The sequence below is a fragment of the Chanodichthys erythropterus genome, chromosome 12, assembly GCF_024489055.1.
Source record: "Chanodichthys erythropterus isolate Z2021 chromosome 12, ASM2448905v1, whole genome shotgun sequence".
Classification (NCBI taxonomy): Eukaryota; Metazoa; Chordata; class Actinopteri; order Cypriniformes; family Xenocyprididae; genus Chanodichthys; species Chanodichthys erythropterus.
Window position 1 is genome coordinate 10,579,226 of NC_090232.1, and position 18,635 is coordinate 10,597,860.

General features: G+C 39.8%; 1 protein-coding gene across 2 annotated transcripts in view; it reads left to right on the forward strand.

The window, feature by feature from the left end:
• The first annotated feature begins 342 nt into the window (after positions 1-342).
• lratb.1 (lecithin retinol acyltransferase b, tandem duplicate 1) overlaps positions 343-18,635 on the forward strand; it is a 31,873-nt gene continuing 13,580 nt past the window's right edge. For both annotated transcript variants that reach the window (XM_067403765.1, XM_067403766.1), the window contains exons 1-15: positions 343-850; positions 1,454-1,554; positions 1,707-1,773; positions 1,941-2,071; positions 3,630-3,718; positions 3,835-3,934; positions 10,776-10,819; positions 11,102-11,179; positions 11,964-12,160; positions 13,865-13,929; positions 14,059-14,165; positions 16,800-16,902; positions 17,011-17,110; positions 17,237-17,276; positions 17,370-17,421. In XM_067403765.1, the coding sequence (XP_067259866.1) occupies positions 601-850; positions 1,454-1,554; positions 1,707-1,773; positions 1,941-2,071; positions 3,630-3,718; positions 3,835-3,934; positions 10,776-10,819; positions 11,102-11,179; positions 11,964-12,160; positions 13,865-13,929; positions 14,059-14,165; positions 16,800-16,902; positions 17,011-17,110; positions 17,237-17,276; positions 17,370-17,421 (1,524 nt within the window). In that variant the 5' untranslated portion in view covers positions 343-600. The remainder of the gene's footprint in view (positions 851-1,453; positions 1,555-1,706; positions 1,774-1,940; positions 2,072-3,629; positions 3,719-3,834; positions 3,935-10,775; positions 10,820-11,101; positions 11,180-11,963; positions 12,161-13,864; positions 13,930-14,058; positions 14,166-16,799; positions 16,903-17,010; positions 17,111-17,236; positions 17,277-17,369; positions 17,422-18,635) is intronic.

The following is an 18,635-nucleotide window of genomic DNA, read 5'->3' on the forward strand; positions in this document are numbered from 1 at the left end:
AATGTTACAAATCACATATTATTGTGTGTGTGTGTGTGTGTGTGTGTGTGTGTGTGTGTGTGTGTGTGTGTGTGTGTGTGTGTGTGTGTGTGTGTGTGTGTGTGTGTGTGCTTTTGTTTATATTACATTGTGGGGACCAAATGTCCCCAAGATGTAATATAAACCTGAGTTTATATTACCCACCTGACCCACAATGTAAATTAATTAATAAAAATACTAAATGATGTTTTTGTGAGAAAATAAAGGTGTGCACAGTTTCATGTGATGGTTAGGTTTAGGGTTAGGGTTAGGGTAGGGGGATAGAAAGTATGGTTTGTACAGTATAAAATGCATTGCGGCCTATGGAAAGTCCCCACAATTCACAAAAACAAACATGTGTGTGTGTGTTGTTGTTGTTGTTACTTATACCCATAAAAACTGAGAGTTATGCCTCCTCTTATAGTAGGAACCACGACAACATGATTTTGTCCTACACGGATGAGATTGTGTGTCGTACGAGAATGTACTTTTGACAGTCCAATCTTGTACGTTAGTAGGTGTGCGACCGTCTGACCGCAGAAATATAAAAAAATAATTTCAAAAGAAACGCGTTTGTCGAGCATGATGAATCTCACGCGCATATCCGGGAGTTTGCATCGGTTGTCAGTGAGAGTTTGTTCAACCTCACCACTGCTTTTCTGCGGGAACAATGTTTTATATTCACACAATATCAGTAAATTTGCAACTACTGTCAGATGTTTTACAAGACAATCATGTCACAGAAGCAGTATCAGACATTACGCCTCATCAGCACACAGAACTGTTCGTATTGGATGCGCGTCGGGGTTTTGGGGTGATACTGCAACGTCAGGTATTTAGATTAAATTACTTTACTTTATATACTTTGACATCGATTATAAGTTATTCTTCTCTGCACAATAGTTCTTGACAAGAAAGTACTTACACAAAACAAGCGAACTATAAAACTTTCCATGTGTAGTTTCCTTGACTGACCTCTAGATGTCACCAAAACCTTTTTACTCGTTCTAACCTCCCTGACTCCAAAAATATTAATTGTTTGACTGTCACTGCATTAGAGTAAATTACATCAAAACAAGCAGGAATTTGAAAAAGTTTCTAAACATTTTCTTACAACTTGTTCTCAAGATAATTTTAGTTGATGTATGTCCATAAAATATGTTTTACAAAACGTTTAACAAATAGTTTTGTCTTCATTAATGGGCTTCTTTGTTATCATTTTTAAGCTTAAATTTTTTTTTTTAAATGTTTTGCTTGTAAAAGTATGCTTGTGAAATATTTCTCTACAATAAATGCCACTTTTTTTTTTTTTTTTTTAATTCGTTCATACATTTTTAAGTGTGGTGTAAGTGTCCAAATACTGTTTAGGTCAGTTTTGTTTTGATGAAACTGTGTAAAAAGAACCATCAAACCTCACACAATGTCTTCAATGCAGTTCCTCAGCTCATATATGGTGGGAAATTGGACTTCCTTGTGTTTGATTATCTGTCTGAAATCACCATGTCACTGCTCACAGCAGCCAAAGCCAAAGCACCTGTAAGTTATTCCTCCCACCTGACAGTATGACCCATAAAACTGCTGTTATTGGTGTAAGATAAGAACGTCAGGGTGATTCTGTGATATTTAATAATATTTTTTGACTTAATTATGATATACACTTGGATTAACAATGCTCTGTTTTCTTCAAGAATATGGGATATGCTCCTGATTTCGTTCTTTCCCTTTCTCCATTTATTAAGGATATCAGCAAAAGAGGTAAAGTTATGATAAGAATATCCCTAGACACATTTTTTAGATTAACTAATGTTTATATAGGTTATATTTATTTTTATAATATAATATGCAAAAATTATTTATTTTTATTCATAATATTTTATGGAAACACTGAATGTTTTGTTGTCATGCTGTGTTTTTCCCTGTAGGCATTCGTGTGGTCAGTAATGCTGGAGGTGTCAATCCTCTTGCTTGTGGAGCAGCTTTACAGGAAGTAGTTCAAAAGGCGGGACTTGACTTGAAGGTAGCTGTGGTTACCGGCGATGACCTGATGCCACGGGTAATTGAACTTTATTTATGCTTATGTGATGCATGGGCATTTACTCACCTCATGGCAGCTGACATGTTGACATTACATGATCCGACGAATACTACTCATTTAATCTCAGTTACTCCCTATTATCAGACTATTATTATGACACTTTGGCTGACTGCAAATATCACAGTTCTACAAAAACTTTATTTTTTTTCCTGATGCTACAGCCACATCACTAGGTGTCAGTATAATCCAACATGAAAGCCATACCCAATAACCATAAGATACAGCACAACAAACAATAGTTTTGAGTGCACCTTAAAGGGTTAGCTCACCCAAAAATGAAAATTCTGTCATTTATTACTTACCCTCATGTCATTTCACACCCGTAAGACCTTCATTAATCTTTGGAACGCAAATTAAGATATATTAGTTGAAATCCGATGGCTCCGTGAGGCCTCCATAGGGAGCAATGACACTTCCTCTGTCAAGATCCATAAAGGTACTAAAAACATATTTAAATCAGTTCATGTGAGTACAGTGGCTCAATATTAATGTTATAAAGTGACGAGAATACTTTTGGTGCGGCAAAAAAACTAAATAACGACTTATTTAGTGATGGCCTATTTCAAAACAATGCTTCAGGAAGCATCGGAGCATTGTGAATCAGTGTCGAATCTGCTGTTCGGAGCGCCAAAGTCACGTGACTTCAGCAGCTTGGCGTTTTGACCCACGATCCGATTCATGATTCGATACACTGATTCATTTGTGCTCCGATGCTTTCTGAAGCAGTGTTTTGAAATTTGTATTCTGAAGATGAACGAAGGTCTTACGGGTGTGTAACGATATGAGGGTAAGTAATAAATGACAGAATTTTCATTTTTGGGTGAATTAACCCTTTAAGGAGATTCTGTATTTAGCATCTAGTATTCAGAACATATTGACAAATTCTAATTAATTATATTTAATGACTAGATTTTTTACAAAGTTTGAATACTAATACTTATACTACCATTTAAATGTCTATTGTCAGTAGGAATTTAATAGTTTTATTCAGCAAGGATGCATTAAACTGATAAAAAGTGACAGTAAAGACATTTATAATACATATAAATACTGAAAATTGAGCTTTGCCATCACATGAATAAATTGCATCTTAAAGTACGTTCATATAGAAAACAGTTATTTTAAATCGTACAAATATTTCACAATATTGCTATTTTTACTGTGTTTTTGATCAAATAAATGCACCTTGGTGACTTTCTTTAAAAAAAACATGAAAAAATCTTACCAAGCGCGATCCTTTGAACTGTAGTGTATAGTTAATACATTAACACTACTTATGGCTATAAGTGTGTATTACCCTTGGCAACCACCAGCTGTAAAACATTACCCTTCTTCTTGCCCAAATTCATTGCAATAATTCTTATGGGTCTGTTTAAATTCCTAAACTAATTATGAGCAATAGTAATAATTATTACTATAAAGCCATAGTACTAACAATATACTCTACAATTACTAAGGAACTTTAAGACAGTGTTGAAATCTTCCCTGTGATCTTTTGATTTGTTGTGTATCCTAGAAAGACTCTTTGACTGAACTCAGGATGACTGATTCAGAGGGAAAGAAACCACTTCCAAAGACCGTCCACAGCATGAATGCGTATTTGGGGTATGAACTACAAGTTAATTATAGCGTGTCATTGGTCATGTCTGTTATTCATGCCTGGAGCCAGACTGGTGGTTTGAGCATATGAGATTCAGCTTTCTTGTGTCTGTATCTCATAGCGCCCTCCCCATTAAACGGTGCCTGGACCTCGGGGCTGATATTGTAGTGACGGGACGCTGTGTGGACAGCGCTGTGGTTCTTGGACCGCTGATGCATTCGGTATGATTTGTCATGCAAGAGTGTTCTTCAGATTTCTTGTGCAACAGATTCATTCCTCCTCAGTAACGACGAGTTGGTAATTTGAACCTCCTACATCAGCACAAAACAAAAACAGAAACAAGTTACACACCAGCAGTGTATCTTTTCAGAAGGAGCTAAGTTTACTTTAGCTTCTACAGGGAGATGTCCAGACTTTCAAATTCAAACCACCTACCTGTGTTTTCTTTGTTAAGCTTTTATTGTTGTGGTGGATTTAACAGTATTTCTGTTCATATTTGGCAGTATTTGTCATTTACAAAATATTTGGCTTCCACAGAACCACTTCGCATTTGAATTTTCAAGACAAACCTAAAGACTTTATTTTAATGTTTTGTTTTTTTATTTGTAAATGAAATATTTTTAAAAAGTTGTCTAAAATAAGTGCATACATAATTTACATAGCATGTTGTGTCTACAAATTCTTATTACAAATATATTTTGAGGTATTGTCACAGAACCCTTGTTTCCCTGGACTTCAATTCCCATGTTCCTCCTGTTCTCCACACCTGCACTCACTTCCCTCGTCAGCTCCTCATCATCACAGATCACCTGCACCTGGACTCTATTGTTAGCACTCCTATATAATGCACTCACTCCCTGCACTCCTCGTCCGTTCTCTGTTTTGTTAAGGTGTCTGTCTGTTGTTCATTGCCATTGTTTGAAGTAAAGTCTCTATTATCGTGGAAATCCGTATCTGCCTCATCTCTCTACCAGCCACCCGTAACAGAAGAACGGACCTAAACCGACCGGATTTTCCACGAAAAAAAAAAAATGGAGACTTTCCCCAGCTCCCTGGATCCAGCTCCTCCATCGCCTCTCACCCTAACAGCCAGCGAACGCATTATCGGGCTCCTGCAGGTAGGACGTTCGCTGGAGAGGTATGTGGAGGAGTTCGTTGAGCTTGCTTACTTGTCTAACTGGCCCGACGCTCAGTTGATCTCCCTGTTTTTGGATGGATTGGATGACGACACTATCCGTTTTGATGAACCTGTTTTTTGTTTCTCCTTAAGCGAAACTATCAATTTAATTTTGTGGTTGAATGGCTCCAAATTCTTAGTGAAAGAGGTTCAGGATCAGTGTTGTCGTCCGGTCCATCCAGAAACACGGTTGGCCGGGCCAGTTAGTCAACCTCCGGCTTCCTCCGCACACCGCTCCAGCGAACTCCCTGCCTGCCCCAGGCTGGACCCATATTCCGCTACTGGGCCCAGTAAGCGGAGGAGGAGGAAGAAAGCGGCCCCAATGTCTCCAGAGCCCGCTCCAGTATCTCCAGAGCCCGCTCCAGTATCTCCAGAGCCCGCTCCAGTTTCTCCAGAGCCCGCTCCAGTTTCTCCAGAGCCCGCTCCAGTATCTCCAGAGCCCGCTCCAGTATCTCCAGAGCCCGCTCCAGTGTCTCCAGAGCCCGCTCCAGTGTCTCCAGAGCCCGCTCCAGTATCTCCAGAGCCCGCTCCAGTATCTCCAGAGCCCGCTCCAGTATCTCCAGAGCCCGCTCCAGTATCTCCAGAGCCCGCTCCAGTATCTCCAGAGCCCGCTCCAGGATCTCCAGAGCCCGCTCCAGGATCTCCAGAGCCCGCTCCAGTATCTCCAGAGCCAGCTCCAGTATCTCCAGAGCCAGCTCCAGTATCTCCAGAGCCAGCTCCAGTATCTCCAGAGCCAGCTCCAGTATCTCCAGAGCCAGCTCCAGTCCCCACAGAGCCAGCTCCAGTGCCTGTGGGGATTTTAATTGTATTTGAGGGGATGAAATGGCCCTCAACCCCAGTCTCCGCCGAGCCAAGTTCTCCAGTCTCCGCCGCCGAGCAAAGTTCTCCAGTCTCCGCCTCCGAGCCAAGTTCTCCAGTCTCCGCCGCCGAGCAAAGTTCTCCAGTCTCCGCCGCCGAGCAAAGTTCTCCAGTCTCCGCCGCCGAGCAAAGTTCTCCAGTCTCCGCCGCCGAGCAAAGTTCTCCAGTCTCCGCCGCCTACGAGCCCTCAGCTCCAGCCGCCGCCGCCGAGCCCTCAGCTCCAGCCGCCGCCGCCGAGCCTGCCGCTCCAGCCGCCGCCGCCGAGCCTGCCGCTCCAGCCGCCGCCGCCGAGCCAGCCGCTCCAGCCGCCGCCGCCGAGCCTGCCGCTCCAGCCGCCGCCGCCGAGCCTGCCGCTCCAGCCGCCGCCGCCGAGCCTGCCGCTCCAGCCGCCGCCGCCCGAGCCTGCCGCTCCAGCCGCCGCCGCCGAGCCTGCCGCTCCTAGTATGGTCTCTGTGATTGAACTCTCCAGCCCAAAGACTGTTTTCCCTCCCTGCCTCCCTCTCCCCGCCTCCTCCAAGTCATGTCTATACTGCACCTCCACCTCAAGCCCCCTCGCCCAGATCTCCACCTCGGACCTCTGGGCGATTACCTTCACCCGGCTCCAACCTCCCTCTGCTCCACCGTTGCCCATCAGTCCTCCAGCTTCACCAGTCTCCATCCTGCCTCCACTCACACCTTGGTCATTCATCAGCCTGCCCTCCCCTCTGGACTTCACTCCTCCGTCTCCGCTCCGTCACTCCGTCCCTCGGATTCAGTTGGCCTCCTCACTCCCCCCGGTGTTCGTTTTGTTGGCTGTCCTTCTGCTTTCACTGCGGCCTTCTGGAGCCCCGGCTGCGCTTCGGTCGGCGGAGCCTTCGGTTCCGCCATCACCCGCCAGTCCTTCAGCGACGCCTGGGCTCAACGCCTCGAAGGCTTCGGCTCCTGACCCGCCATGGCTGCCCGCTGCACCTGACCCGCCATGGCTGCCCGCTGCACCTGACCCGCCATGTATGCCTGCTGCATGTCTGCCCGCTGCACCTGACCCGCCATGGCTGCCCGCTGCACCTGACCCGCCATGGCTGCCCGCTGCACCTGACCCGCCATGGCTGCCTTCAGCCCCTGACCCGCCATGGCTGCCTTCAGCCCCTGACCCGCCATGGCTGCCTTCAGCCCCTGACCCGCCATGGATGCCTTCAGCCCCTGACCCGCCATGGCTGCCTTCAGCCCCTGACCTGCCATGGCTTTTGAACCTGCCCTGGAGACCTCCACTCCAGTTTGCTCCTCCCCCTGCACCAGCTTGAGGTCTCCAGGGCGCCCGCCCCCCTCCCGGTTGTTACATCTACGGCGCGAGGACGCGCCTACCGGGAGGGGGGGGTAATGTCACAGAACCCTTGTTTCCCTGGACTTCAATTCCCATGTTCCTCCTGTTCTCCACACCTGCACTCACTTCCCTCGTCAGCTCCTCATCATCACAGATCACCTGCACCTGGACTCTATTGTTAGCACTCCTATATAATGCACTCACTCCCTGCACTCCTCGTCCGTTCTCTGTTTTGTTAAGGTGTCTGTCTGTTGTTCATTGCCATTGTTTGAAGTAAAGTCTCTATTATCGTGGAAATCCGTATCTGCCTCATCTCTCTACCAGCCACCCGTAACAGGTATCTTTGTTTAATTTTTTTTTTTTCATTATTAGGTGCATTAGATTCTCATTATTGTAATTTATTTTAAAATACTGTAAGTAGTATATACAGGTGCTGGTCATATAATTAGAATATCATCAAAAAGTTGATTTATTTCACTAATTCCATTCAAAAAGTGAAACTTGTATATTATATTCATTCATTACACACAGACTGATAGATTTCAAATGTTTATTTCTTTTAATTTTGATGATTATAATTGACAACTAAGGAAATTCTCAAATTCAGTATCTCAGAAAATTAGAATATTGTGAAAAGGTTCAATATTGAAGACACCTGGTGCCACACTCTAATCAGCTAATTAACTCAAAACACCTGCAAAGGCCTTTAAATGTCTCTCAGTCTAGTTCTGTAGGCTGCACAATCATGGGGAAGACTGCTGACTTGACAGTTGTCCAAAAGACGACCATTGACACCTTGCACAAGGAGGGCAAGACTCAAAAGGTAATTTCAAAAGAGACTGGCTGTTAACAGAGCTCTGTGTCCAAGCACATTAATAGAGAGGCGAAGGGATGGAAAAGATGTGGTAGAAAAAAGTGTACAAGCAATAGGGATAACCGCACCCTGGAGAGGATTGTGAAACAAAACCCATTCAAAAATGTGGGGGAGATTCACAAAGAGTGGACTGCAGCTGGAGTCAGTGCTTCAAGAACCACCACGCACAGACGTATGCAAGACATGGGTTTCAGCTGTCGCATTCCTTGTGTCAAGCCACTCTTGAACAACAGACAGCGTCAGAAGCGTCTAAAGACAAAAAGGACTGGACTGCTGCTGAGTGGTCCAAAGTTATGTTCTCTGATGAAAGTAAATTTTGTATTTCCTTTGGAAATCAGGGTCCCAAAGTCTGGAGGAAGAGAGGAGAGGCACACAATACACGTTGCTTGAGGTCCAGTGTAAAGTTTCCACAGTCAGTGATGGCTTGGGGTGCCATGTCATCTGCTGGTGTTGGTCCACTGTGTTTTCTGAGGTCCAAGGTCAACGCAGCCGTATACCAGGAAGTTTTAGAGCACTTCATGCTTCCTGATGCTGACCAACTTTATGGAGATGCAGATTTAATTTCCCAACAGGACTTGGCATCTGCATACAGTGCCAAAACTACCAGTACCCGGTTTAAGGACCATGGTATCCCTGTTCTTAATTGGCCAGCAAACTCGCCTGACCTTAACCTCATAGAAAATCTATGGGATATTGTGAAGAGGAAGATGCGATATGCCAGACCCAACAATGCAGAAGAGCTGAAGGCCACTATCAGAGCAACCTGGGCTCTCATAACACCTGAGCAGTGCCACAGACTGATCGACTCCATGCCACGCCGCATTGCTGCAGTAATTCAGGCAAAAGGAGCCCCAACTAAGTATTGAGTGCTGTACATGCTCATACTTTTCATGTTCATACTTTTCAGTTGGCCAAGATTTCTAAAAATCCTTTCTTTGTATTGGTCTTATGTAATATTCTAATTTTCTGAGATACTGAATTTGGGATTTTCCTCAGTTGTCAGTTATAATCATCAAAATTAAAAGAAACAAACATTTGAAATATATCAGTCTGTGTAATGAATGAATATAATATACAAGTTTCACTTTTTGAATGGAATTAGTGAAAGAAATCAACTTTTTGATGATATTCTAATTATATGACCAGCACCTGTATGAGCAATATCACACTTGTAGCCATGCGGCGTGCTGATATACAGCCATATTGCACAGCTATGAGTGTAATATTGTGTTTATACAACAGTTCGATGGCACGAGTGTGTAAATAAATCAGAAACAACAACGGATTGTCTTTAAAAAACCTCTTTTGTGAGGAACTACTTCCTTCCGCCACGGATTCAATCTCAAGTTGACAGTTTAGCAGTTGAGCCCAAGCCTTCGTTACTAATTCTAAAATGTCTCTTTAGATCTAGTAATGAAGGAACGTTAAGTGACTTAATTGAAACTCATTGTAAGAGAGATTGCCTGAGCGACTTGCGTCTGGCTGATGTTCTTCAGGTCAATCTTATATTCATAATCACAAAATCAGTTTGAATGTCCACTCAGGAAAGCGATATCTTTGTCCTTTTAACATCAGGCTGTTATCACTCCCATGAGAGCGTTAGGCAATGCATTTGTCAGTTGAGTCTCGCAAGATGTTTAAAGTAAAAACAACATCCTTGTTTCAGTCCATTTCGATATAAAAGTCTTTGCGACTTACTGACTCACTCATAAAGACAGTCTTTGCCGCCATCTCATGGCATATTAATGCAACTTTAACTGAAGTCAAAATCACTAACGGACTCTTTCTCAATACCAAAAAAATATGACATGTTATTTATATAAAATATTATTTATTGAACAATAATATTTAAATGAACAACAATAGCCATTATAACAGTATAAAAAGTAAAATAAGACATAAACAAGTAACAGTTCAGTCAAACGTACAAAAGCAGCACTTTAGTTAGTACAGGATTTAATTTCAATGTAAATATAAAGTTATGAAACTTAATACAGCCCTTAAGCCAAATCCATTAGCTCTGAAACAAGTAATAGATTATTAAGACCAAAGATTGCCTGTTTGATATTCCCAAAACGAATTATACCTCATGATTAAACACTATTTACATAAGAGCCAGTGGTAAATTCTTGAAGGACTGGGTGAGATTAAGCTGTTCTCTGCGGGTACATGAGCACTGAACAGTCGCTGATGGCGTGGAGCTTGCATCTCCGAAAGCGTCTAAACAAATTTTCAAGTAGGTGTTGTTTAGGTGTAAATCGCATATGTCAGGTCTAAACAACTATATTGTTGCCTAAAAAAATGGTTCCCGTGGCGATATTGATACAATATCACACGGCTGGAAAGACCTCTCAGCCAATCAGATTCGAGGACCAGAAAGAACTATTTTATATATATGTTAGCAGCATAAGCACAGAATGAAGACAGATGAATGAAGTTCAAACACAATGTTTAATAAGGGTCCGCAGGAAAATAAACGTAGAGAGAGTAGCTGCTAACACATGAATCGTGAAAGTAGACTGGACACTGAACTGAGGAAAAGGAGGAACTTAAGTACGCATCCAAACAAGGTTAATTAATTAAACACCACTGAACCAAACAAACTAATAATTATCAGTAACCATATAAACAAAAGGACAGGCAGGAAAATAACAAAGGAAACCAGGAAAACAATGAAAACAAACTAAAAGTCCATGAAAACAGAAACTAACTGAACATAATTGTGACAATATACACAACCCATATATATCAAAAACAAGAAGTTTTTTAAATAAGTCTCTCTTAAATAAATGTACAAATCATTTATATAATTTTAATTAGTGTGAAAATAAATAATTTTTTGTCTTTCGACAGTTTGCATGGGACTCCAATAACTATGACCTGTTGGCTGCTGGAAGGTACTGCTGAATCTATGAGCTCTTAAAATACACACACACACACACACACACACACACACACACACACACACACACACAGGACAGAGATATGTACGTTGTAGTCCGAGATGAACATAAGCGCAGACAGCCATACATGACTCGTTTGTTGATGTCACATGTTGTGAAGCACCATTCAATGTAAGAATATTTGTGGTTAACCACATTTACGTTATTAGTCACATTTTGTTCCTGTTTTGGTTACCATGAAATTTCATGAGAAAATGTTATTTTCTTTTGTTGTAGTCTTGCTGGTCATCTGATTGAGTGTGGTGCACAAGCTACAGGGGGGATTTTTACAGACTGGCACACAGTTCCTGACTGGTAACAACTCAAAATCTAATATATTCATGGAATATTTCATCGCAAAATCAAGAGAGAAAAAATCATTGCATTGTGACATTATTTTCATGACAGCACTTTTTTCTCCATAAATTCTCAGTAATTTATTTTGACATTTCTTTGATGTTTATATATGTGTATGTTTGGGATCGGTAATATTTTTTTAATGTTTTTATAAGTCTTATGCTCACAAAGGATGCATTTACTTGATTGAAAAAAAACAACAACAACAGTAATATTGTAAAATGTTTATAACTTAAAATAACTGTTTTTTATTTATGTTACGAAATGTTACGAAAATGTATTCCTGTGATGCAAATCTGAATTTTCAGCTTTACAGTATATATATATATTTAATCAATATCTGAATGCAGTATTTCATACTTAATTCCATTAAGTTATCACATCTTTGCTTCCGGTAACACTTTATTTTACAGTCCTTGTTACACATTACATGTAGTTACTTTAGTAAACTGTGCATAATTACATGCAACTAACCTTAAACCACACCCTAATATTTAATTATTATTACTCAGTACTTAAATGTTATGTAATACAGACAACTTAAAATAAAGTGTAATCAAAAATCCATATGGTCCTAAAAAAGGCTTTCTTCTCTTCAAGTAAAATACAATTTGTTAATTCTTTTGATTTTGGTGTGAAATATAACTGTGACTTTAGTGACTTCAGATACTACAAAACGTACCTCATTCTTTGTTTATAATGACATTGGGAAGTATTATGTGCATTCTCATTTGATTTGCAGGGATAACATGGGCTTCCCGGTGGTGGAATGTTCTGCTGATGGTTCATTTACTCTGTCCAAACCTCCAAAAACTGGTGGGCTGGTTTCATTTGGTACAGTGGCAGAGCAATTAGTGTATGAGATCGGAGACCCGCAGCATTACCTCCTACCTGATGTAACATGTGACTTCTCTAATGTCACCATTACTGAGATCACAGGTAATTTACTGGATCTTACAGTTGTTGTTGTTCTGATATTCAGGCAGTGGCATATTTAAAATGAGTAATAATTTTAAAGGTACCCTAGAATCAAAAATTGAATTTATATTGGCATAGTTAAATAACAAGTGTTCAGTACATGGAAATGACATACAGTGAGTCTCAAACACCATTGCTTCCTCCTTCTTATATAAATCTCATTTGTTTAAAAGACTTCCGGAAAACGTGGATCTCAACATAACACAGACTGTTACATAACAGTCGGGATCATTAATATGTATGACCCCAATATTTGCATATGCCGGCCCATGTTCAAGGCATTAGACAAGGAAAGGCAGTATTAACGTCTGGATCTGTGCACAGACAAGGTAAGCCAGCAAGAGCAACAGCGAAAAATGGCAGATGGAGCAATAATAACTGACATGATAGCATGATAGTTTTAGTGATATTTGTAAACTGTCTTTCTAAATGTTTTGTTAACATGTTGCTAATGTACTGTTAAATGTGGTTAAAGTTACCATCGTTTCTTACTGTATTCACGGAGACAAGTGTCGTCGCTATTTTCATTTTTAAACACTTGCAGTCTGTATAATGCATAAACACAACTTAATTCTTTATAAATCTCTCCAACAGTGTAGCATTAGCCGTTAGCCACAGAGCACAGCCTCAAACTCATATAGAATCAAACGTAAACATCAAAATAAATACTTTACTCACATAATTCGAAGCATGCATACAGCATGCATGACGAACATCTTGTAAAGATCCATTTGAGGGTTATATTAGCTGTGTGAACTTTGTAAATGCACTATAATATAGTCAAGAGCTCGTGTGGCAGGGAGCATGCCATTTAAAGGGGCGGCGCTGCCAAAATCAGTGTATAGTTAATGATGCCCCAAAATAGGCCGTTAAAAAAATTAATAAAAAAAAATCTATGGGGTATTTTGAGCTGAAACTTCACAGACACATTCAGGAGATACCTTAGACTTATATTACATCTTGTGAAAAAGCATTCTTGGGCACCTTTAATATTGTGTAGGGACAACTTTCAACAAGCCAAAACTGGGGTGAGTTTCCCGAAAGCATCGTTGGTGAACCATGGTCGTAAGTCCCATTGAACTCTATTGGTAACAACGGAACTTGCGACCATAGTTCGCTTTGGGAAACGCACCCCTGGTTGGTGACAGTTCTTATCTCCAGTAGAAAGTCCTCACACAGTGATTAGATGGTTGTTGTTTATTATCTCTAAATGTCTGACTCAGAGACGCAGCCCATTGACTTTACACCAGTTGTCTAGACTGGCTACCTAAGAGCCGGTTCCAGCTATCTGCTATAACCTTTGCAACCTCTTTCATTTAAATGTTATTTTCTTTGTCACAAAACAAGTATTTTATTTCATTTTCATTATTTAACTTTCATCTCATTGTCCATGTAATCAGTAAGCTAACAGTACAGTACGTACACTAGCTTGATTTGACCTTTTGTGGAAACATTCAAAATGCTGAGATCAATATGTTACAAGGGTGTTTTAAGGGCTGATATCTAGAGACGAATAGCTGCTATATATAAAAATATCCACAATATTGAATTAAAATTAAAATTTGCCATAGATTAAGATCACATTATTACATTATTGTTATTTTTTATATAAATTATAAATATTAATTATTATATATGCTACTTCTTTTCCCTTCTGATTTCTAGATGTGGATGGTGGAGCAGTGAAAGTAGGTGGTGCCAAGGGATCACCTCCATCAGGTGACTATAAGGTTGGTTAACCTTTCCACTTGAGTTAAAGTCAGTCATTTTAATTAAAGTTTACATTTTATTTTTTATGTAATAATCAAGAATTAATAAATTAGTTTCTTTTTAAATTGGTTGTATTTTGTCATCTCAAGGTTTGTGCCACATATATGGATGGGTTCAGGGCAACAGCAGTTTGTCCTGTTGGTGGTCCAAGAGCTGTGGAAAAAGCCAGAAGAACAGCAGAGAGTATTATCAAAAGGTTAAGGTTTTATTCTTAAAAAGGCTTTAGAGCTTAGTTTATTCTTATAGGTCAAATACTTGATATTTAATTAATTGTTTAAAAAACAAAACACATTTTTACCATTGGAATCGACAATACAATTTGGTAAAAGGTAGATTAAAGGACAGTTCACACTGGACCGACAGACGCCAACCAATTTGGACAATCACCAGATTACAGTATGTTTACCATTGCATATTTTTAGAACTGTTACTATTTAAATCTAGCGGGTTTGGTGTCTCGTGTTTCAAATCCAATGGCACTGGTAGTGATGATTCTCTCTGACCAATCAGTGATCTGCAGTGTTACACGTCACATTTAGTATCGGTACAGCTTGATTGGAACCTCAGCCGAGGTGGTACTGTTTAAGCGAGCTGTACTGAGCCGTCCCATGCAGTGCAACAGTGCCAAAAAGTGAGCCAAAGTTAGCCGTACTGAACAGTACCATGCAGTGGAAAAGTGTCATTTAAGTGAGCCGTGATGTTCCGTACCAAGCCGTGACGTCCCAAGCAGTGGAAAAGCAACAAAAAGTGAGCCGTATTGAGCCGTACCGTACTATGCAGTGGAAAAGTGTCATTAGAAGAAAAGGTTCTATATAGAATCATTAAGGGTTCTGCCAGGTGCTTCATATATAGAACATTTTAGGGTTTCCCATTATGGGATCATTTTATGAATGTAGTTTTAATTAATTAATTTAGTTTTAATTAATTTCTAATTTTAAAGTGCCCCAATTATGCTTTTTTGAATATTACATTTTAATGCAATGGGTAATAAAGCTGTTTGTGAAGGTAAAAGTTCTGCAAAGTTTTAAAGGTGCCCTAGATTAAAAAATAGAATTTACCTTGGCATAGTTAAATAACAAGAGTTCAGTACATGGAAATGACATACAGTGAGTCTCAAACTCCATTGTTTCCTTCTTCTTATATAAATCCCATTTGTTTAAAAGACCTCCGAAGAACAGGTGAATCTCAACATAATACCGACTGTTACGTAACAGTCGGGGTGTACGCCCCAATATTTGCATATGCCAGCCCTTGTTCCCAACATTATGAAAGGGATTACACATCTGGATGTGCACAGCTGAATCATCAGACTAGGTAAGCAAGCAAGGACAAAAGCGAAAAATGTCAGATGGAGCAATAATAACTGACATGATCCATTATATCATGATATTTTTAGTGATATTTGTAAATTGTCTTTCTAAATGTTTCGTTAGGATGTTGCTAATGCACTGTTAAATGTGGTTAAAGTTACCATCGTTTCTTACTGTATTCACGGAGACAAGCTGTTGCATTTTCATTTATAAACACTTTCAGTCTGTATAATGCACAAACACAACTTCATTCTTTATAAATCTCTCCAACACTGTAGCATTAGCTGTTAGCCACAGAGCACAGCCTCAAACTCATTCAGAATCAATGTAAACATCCAAATAAACACTGTACTTACACGATTAGACATGCTGCATGACGAAAACTTTGTAAAGATCCATTTTGAGGGTTATATTAGCTGTTTGAACTTTTTTTATGTTAAGGCAAGTGCGAGCTCTTTGGGCGTGGAGCACGAGATTTAAAGGGCCACACACCCTGAATTGGCTCATATTTAATGATGCCCCAAAATAGGCAGTTAAAAAAATGAATTAAAAAAATCTATGGGGTATTTTGAGCTGAAACTTCACAGACACATTCAGGGGACACCTTAGACTTATATTACATCTTTTAAAAAAAGTTCTAGGGCACCTTATAAGATCAAAATGCATGACAAAAAAAGTTATTGTCTCCTAAAAGAAAGAATAGATTCTGAACTGCTGAAACGAGTCATCAGCAATTCCAGTCTCACTTCCTGTTACATACCTACATAACAATTGTAAAAAAAATTGCATAATGCCCACCTATGGTTTTCATTGGCTGCCTGCAAATGGTGTCTATTTTGCCCTGCACTTAAACACTGTAGTTGTAGCTGAGGGCTGGAAGAGCTTGGTTCATGTTGTTGTTGACATGTCAAGAAGCTGTTTTCAGTGCTACGGATCCACTTTTCATGCACTTCAAAAAGGACAAGGACTCGTGTTGGAATTGATAAGTAAAAACCGATGCCATCGTTTGTATCACTGCATATCGAGTGCTGAGGAAAACTCCAGAGCTGAAAATCAGGTGTTTCGTTTCCGACACGCGCTGTAAGTAGTAAACCAATCACGACAGAATGGGCCATCTGACCAATCAGAGCAGACTCACGGAAAGGAGAGGTTTAGAGAGTGAATATTTGAACAAACCATTTGTGCAATATATATTATGAGAAAAATAAAATGTTTTTTTGACCTTGGATTCATGTAAACCTATTGTAGGAGACCTCCAAAATAAACCATTAAAATAGCATAATAGGGCAATTTTATGAATTAAACAGCTTGTAAGCATACGTTACCAATATAAAAAATCGATACGACCCATTAAACATGAAAGTATTATGCAGTCATTTAAGACATTTCTCCTTATGTAGAATCTTTTTGATATAAAGGGCTCTATTAAAATTAGTCAAGAACCCTAGGGTTTTATATAGAACCCCATTGAACCTTTTTTTCTAAGACTGTAGCACTTCATCATGAAACATCATCTGTAGGACCCAGCGAATTTTCAGACAGCTGGGTTTGGAGGACTATGCTGAAGTCAACATTCAAGTTCTAGGCGCCGAAGACACATATGGACCACATGCGGTCAATAAAGTAGGCTGTCTGTTTTTGTTTCTGTTGAAAATTGTGTTTAACATCACAGTCCGTTTACAGTTAGAACAAATAACCTGCAGTTGTTGAAGGCTGTTCTTTATTGTGCAGGGTCCTCGTGAGGCTGTGGTTTGGATGGCCGTCCATCACAAGCAGAAGAAAGCGCTAGAGTTTTTCTCAAGAGAAGTGGCACCAGCGGGAACAGGCATGGGTAAGTTAAAACCTCAACTCAGTCTTATCCTACTCTGTTTCCAAACCACTATGGTTAAGCTTGAAGTTGAAGAACATTTGAACAACTTAGGTCAGTATCTTATTTCTTTCTTTCTCCCCTCTATAGCCCCAGGACTCACAGCTATTGTAGGAGGGCGACCAAAAATGTAAGTGTTAGTTAGTAGTTTTTTAAGCATGAAAAACTGTTTATAAGTTGTACCACCAAATGTTGTATATGTTTGTCTTATTTCTCTTTCTAGATCACCAGTTCTGAAACCTTTCTTTTTTCTGCATCCCAAAGCAGATCTGGAGGTATTACCACTATTTTTTTTTATGAGTACCATGATAATAGCATGTTTTTGTTGTTTAAAATGTACCATGATAATGATATTTTATTTTGGAAAATTATTCAAATACAATAATTTTAGGAATATGGTAAGGGTGTAAATAGTATAGGGTGAAATCAGGCAAACTAGCTCACATTTCCTACTGAGATGAACAGAAAAAAGTGGCCCAAGAAACCTGAATTCACACTTACATCTATGTATCTGATACAAATAAAAAATATAAATGAGGACATATGAAAATCAGACTTTTTCTGTGTTTAAGTGCTAACAACCCATTTTCGCTCCCCTTGTGATGTAGGAAGGGTATATCATAATAATATTACCACCCCTTAAAGGGTTAGTTCACCCAAAAATGAAATTTCTGTCATTTATTACCCCTCATGCCGTTCCACACCCGTAAGACCTTCGTTCATCTTCAGAACACAAATTAAGATATTTTAGTTGAAATCTGATGGCTCTGTGAGGCCTCCATAGGGAGCAATGACATTTCCTCTCTCAAGATCCATAAAGGTACTAAAAACATATTTAAATCGGTTCATGTGAGTACAGTAGTTTAATATTTCTTTCTTTCTTTCTTTATTTATTCATTTCGAGCAATCAAACAAAAAAAACAAAATTACATCAATAAAACAAATTTACATACATCCAAAGACATGGTACATGTCTCTTCGATCATGTCAACAAATAATTTATATCACATCAGCTCGAAAAGGAGTGGGAAGAAGAAAACTTATTTAATCCCACCCCCATAATATTAATATTAATATTATAAAGTGACGAGAATATTTTTGGAGCGCCAAAAAAACAAAATAACGACTTATTTAGTGATGGCCGATTTCAAAACACTGCTTCATGAAGCATCAGAGCACAAATGAATCAGTGTGTCGAATCATGATTCAGATCGCGTGTCAAACTGCCAACGGCTGAAATCACGTGACTTTGGCGCTACGAACAGCAGCTTCAACATACTGATTAATCTGTGCTCTGATGCTTCATGAAGCAGTGTTTTGAAATCGCCATCAATAAATAAGTCGTTATTTCGATTTTTTTGGTGCTCCAAAATATCTCGTCGCTTTAAAATATTAATATTGAACCACTGTACTCACATGAACTGATTTAAATATGTTTTTAGTACCTTTATGGATCTTGAGAGAGGAAGTGTCATTGCTCCATATGAAG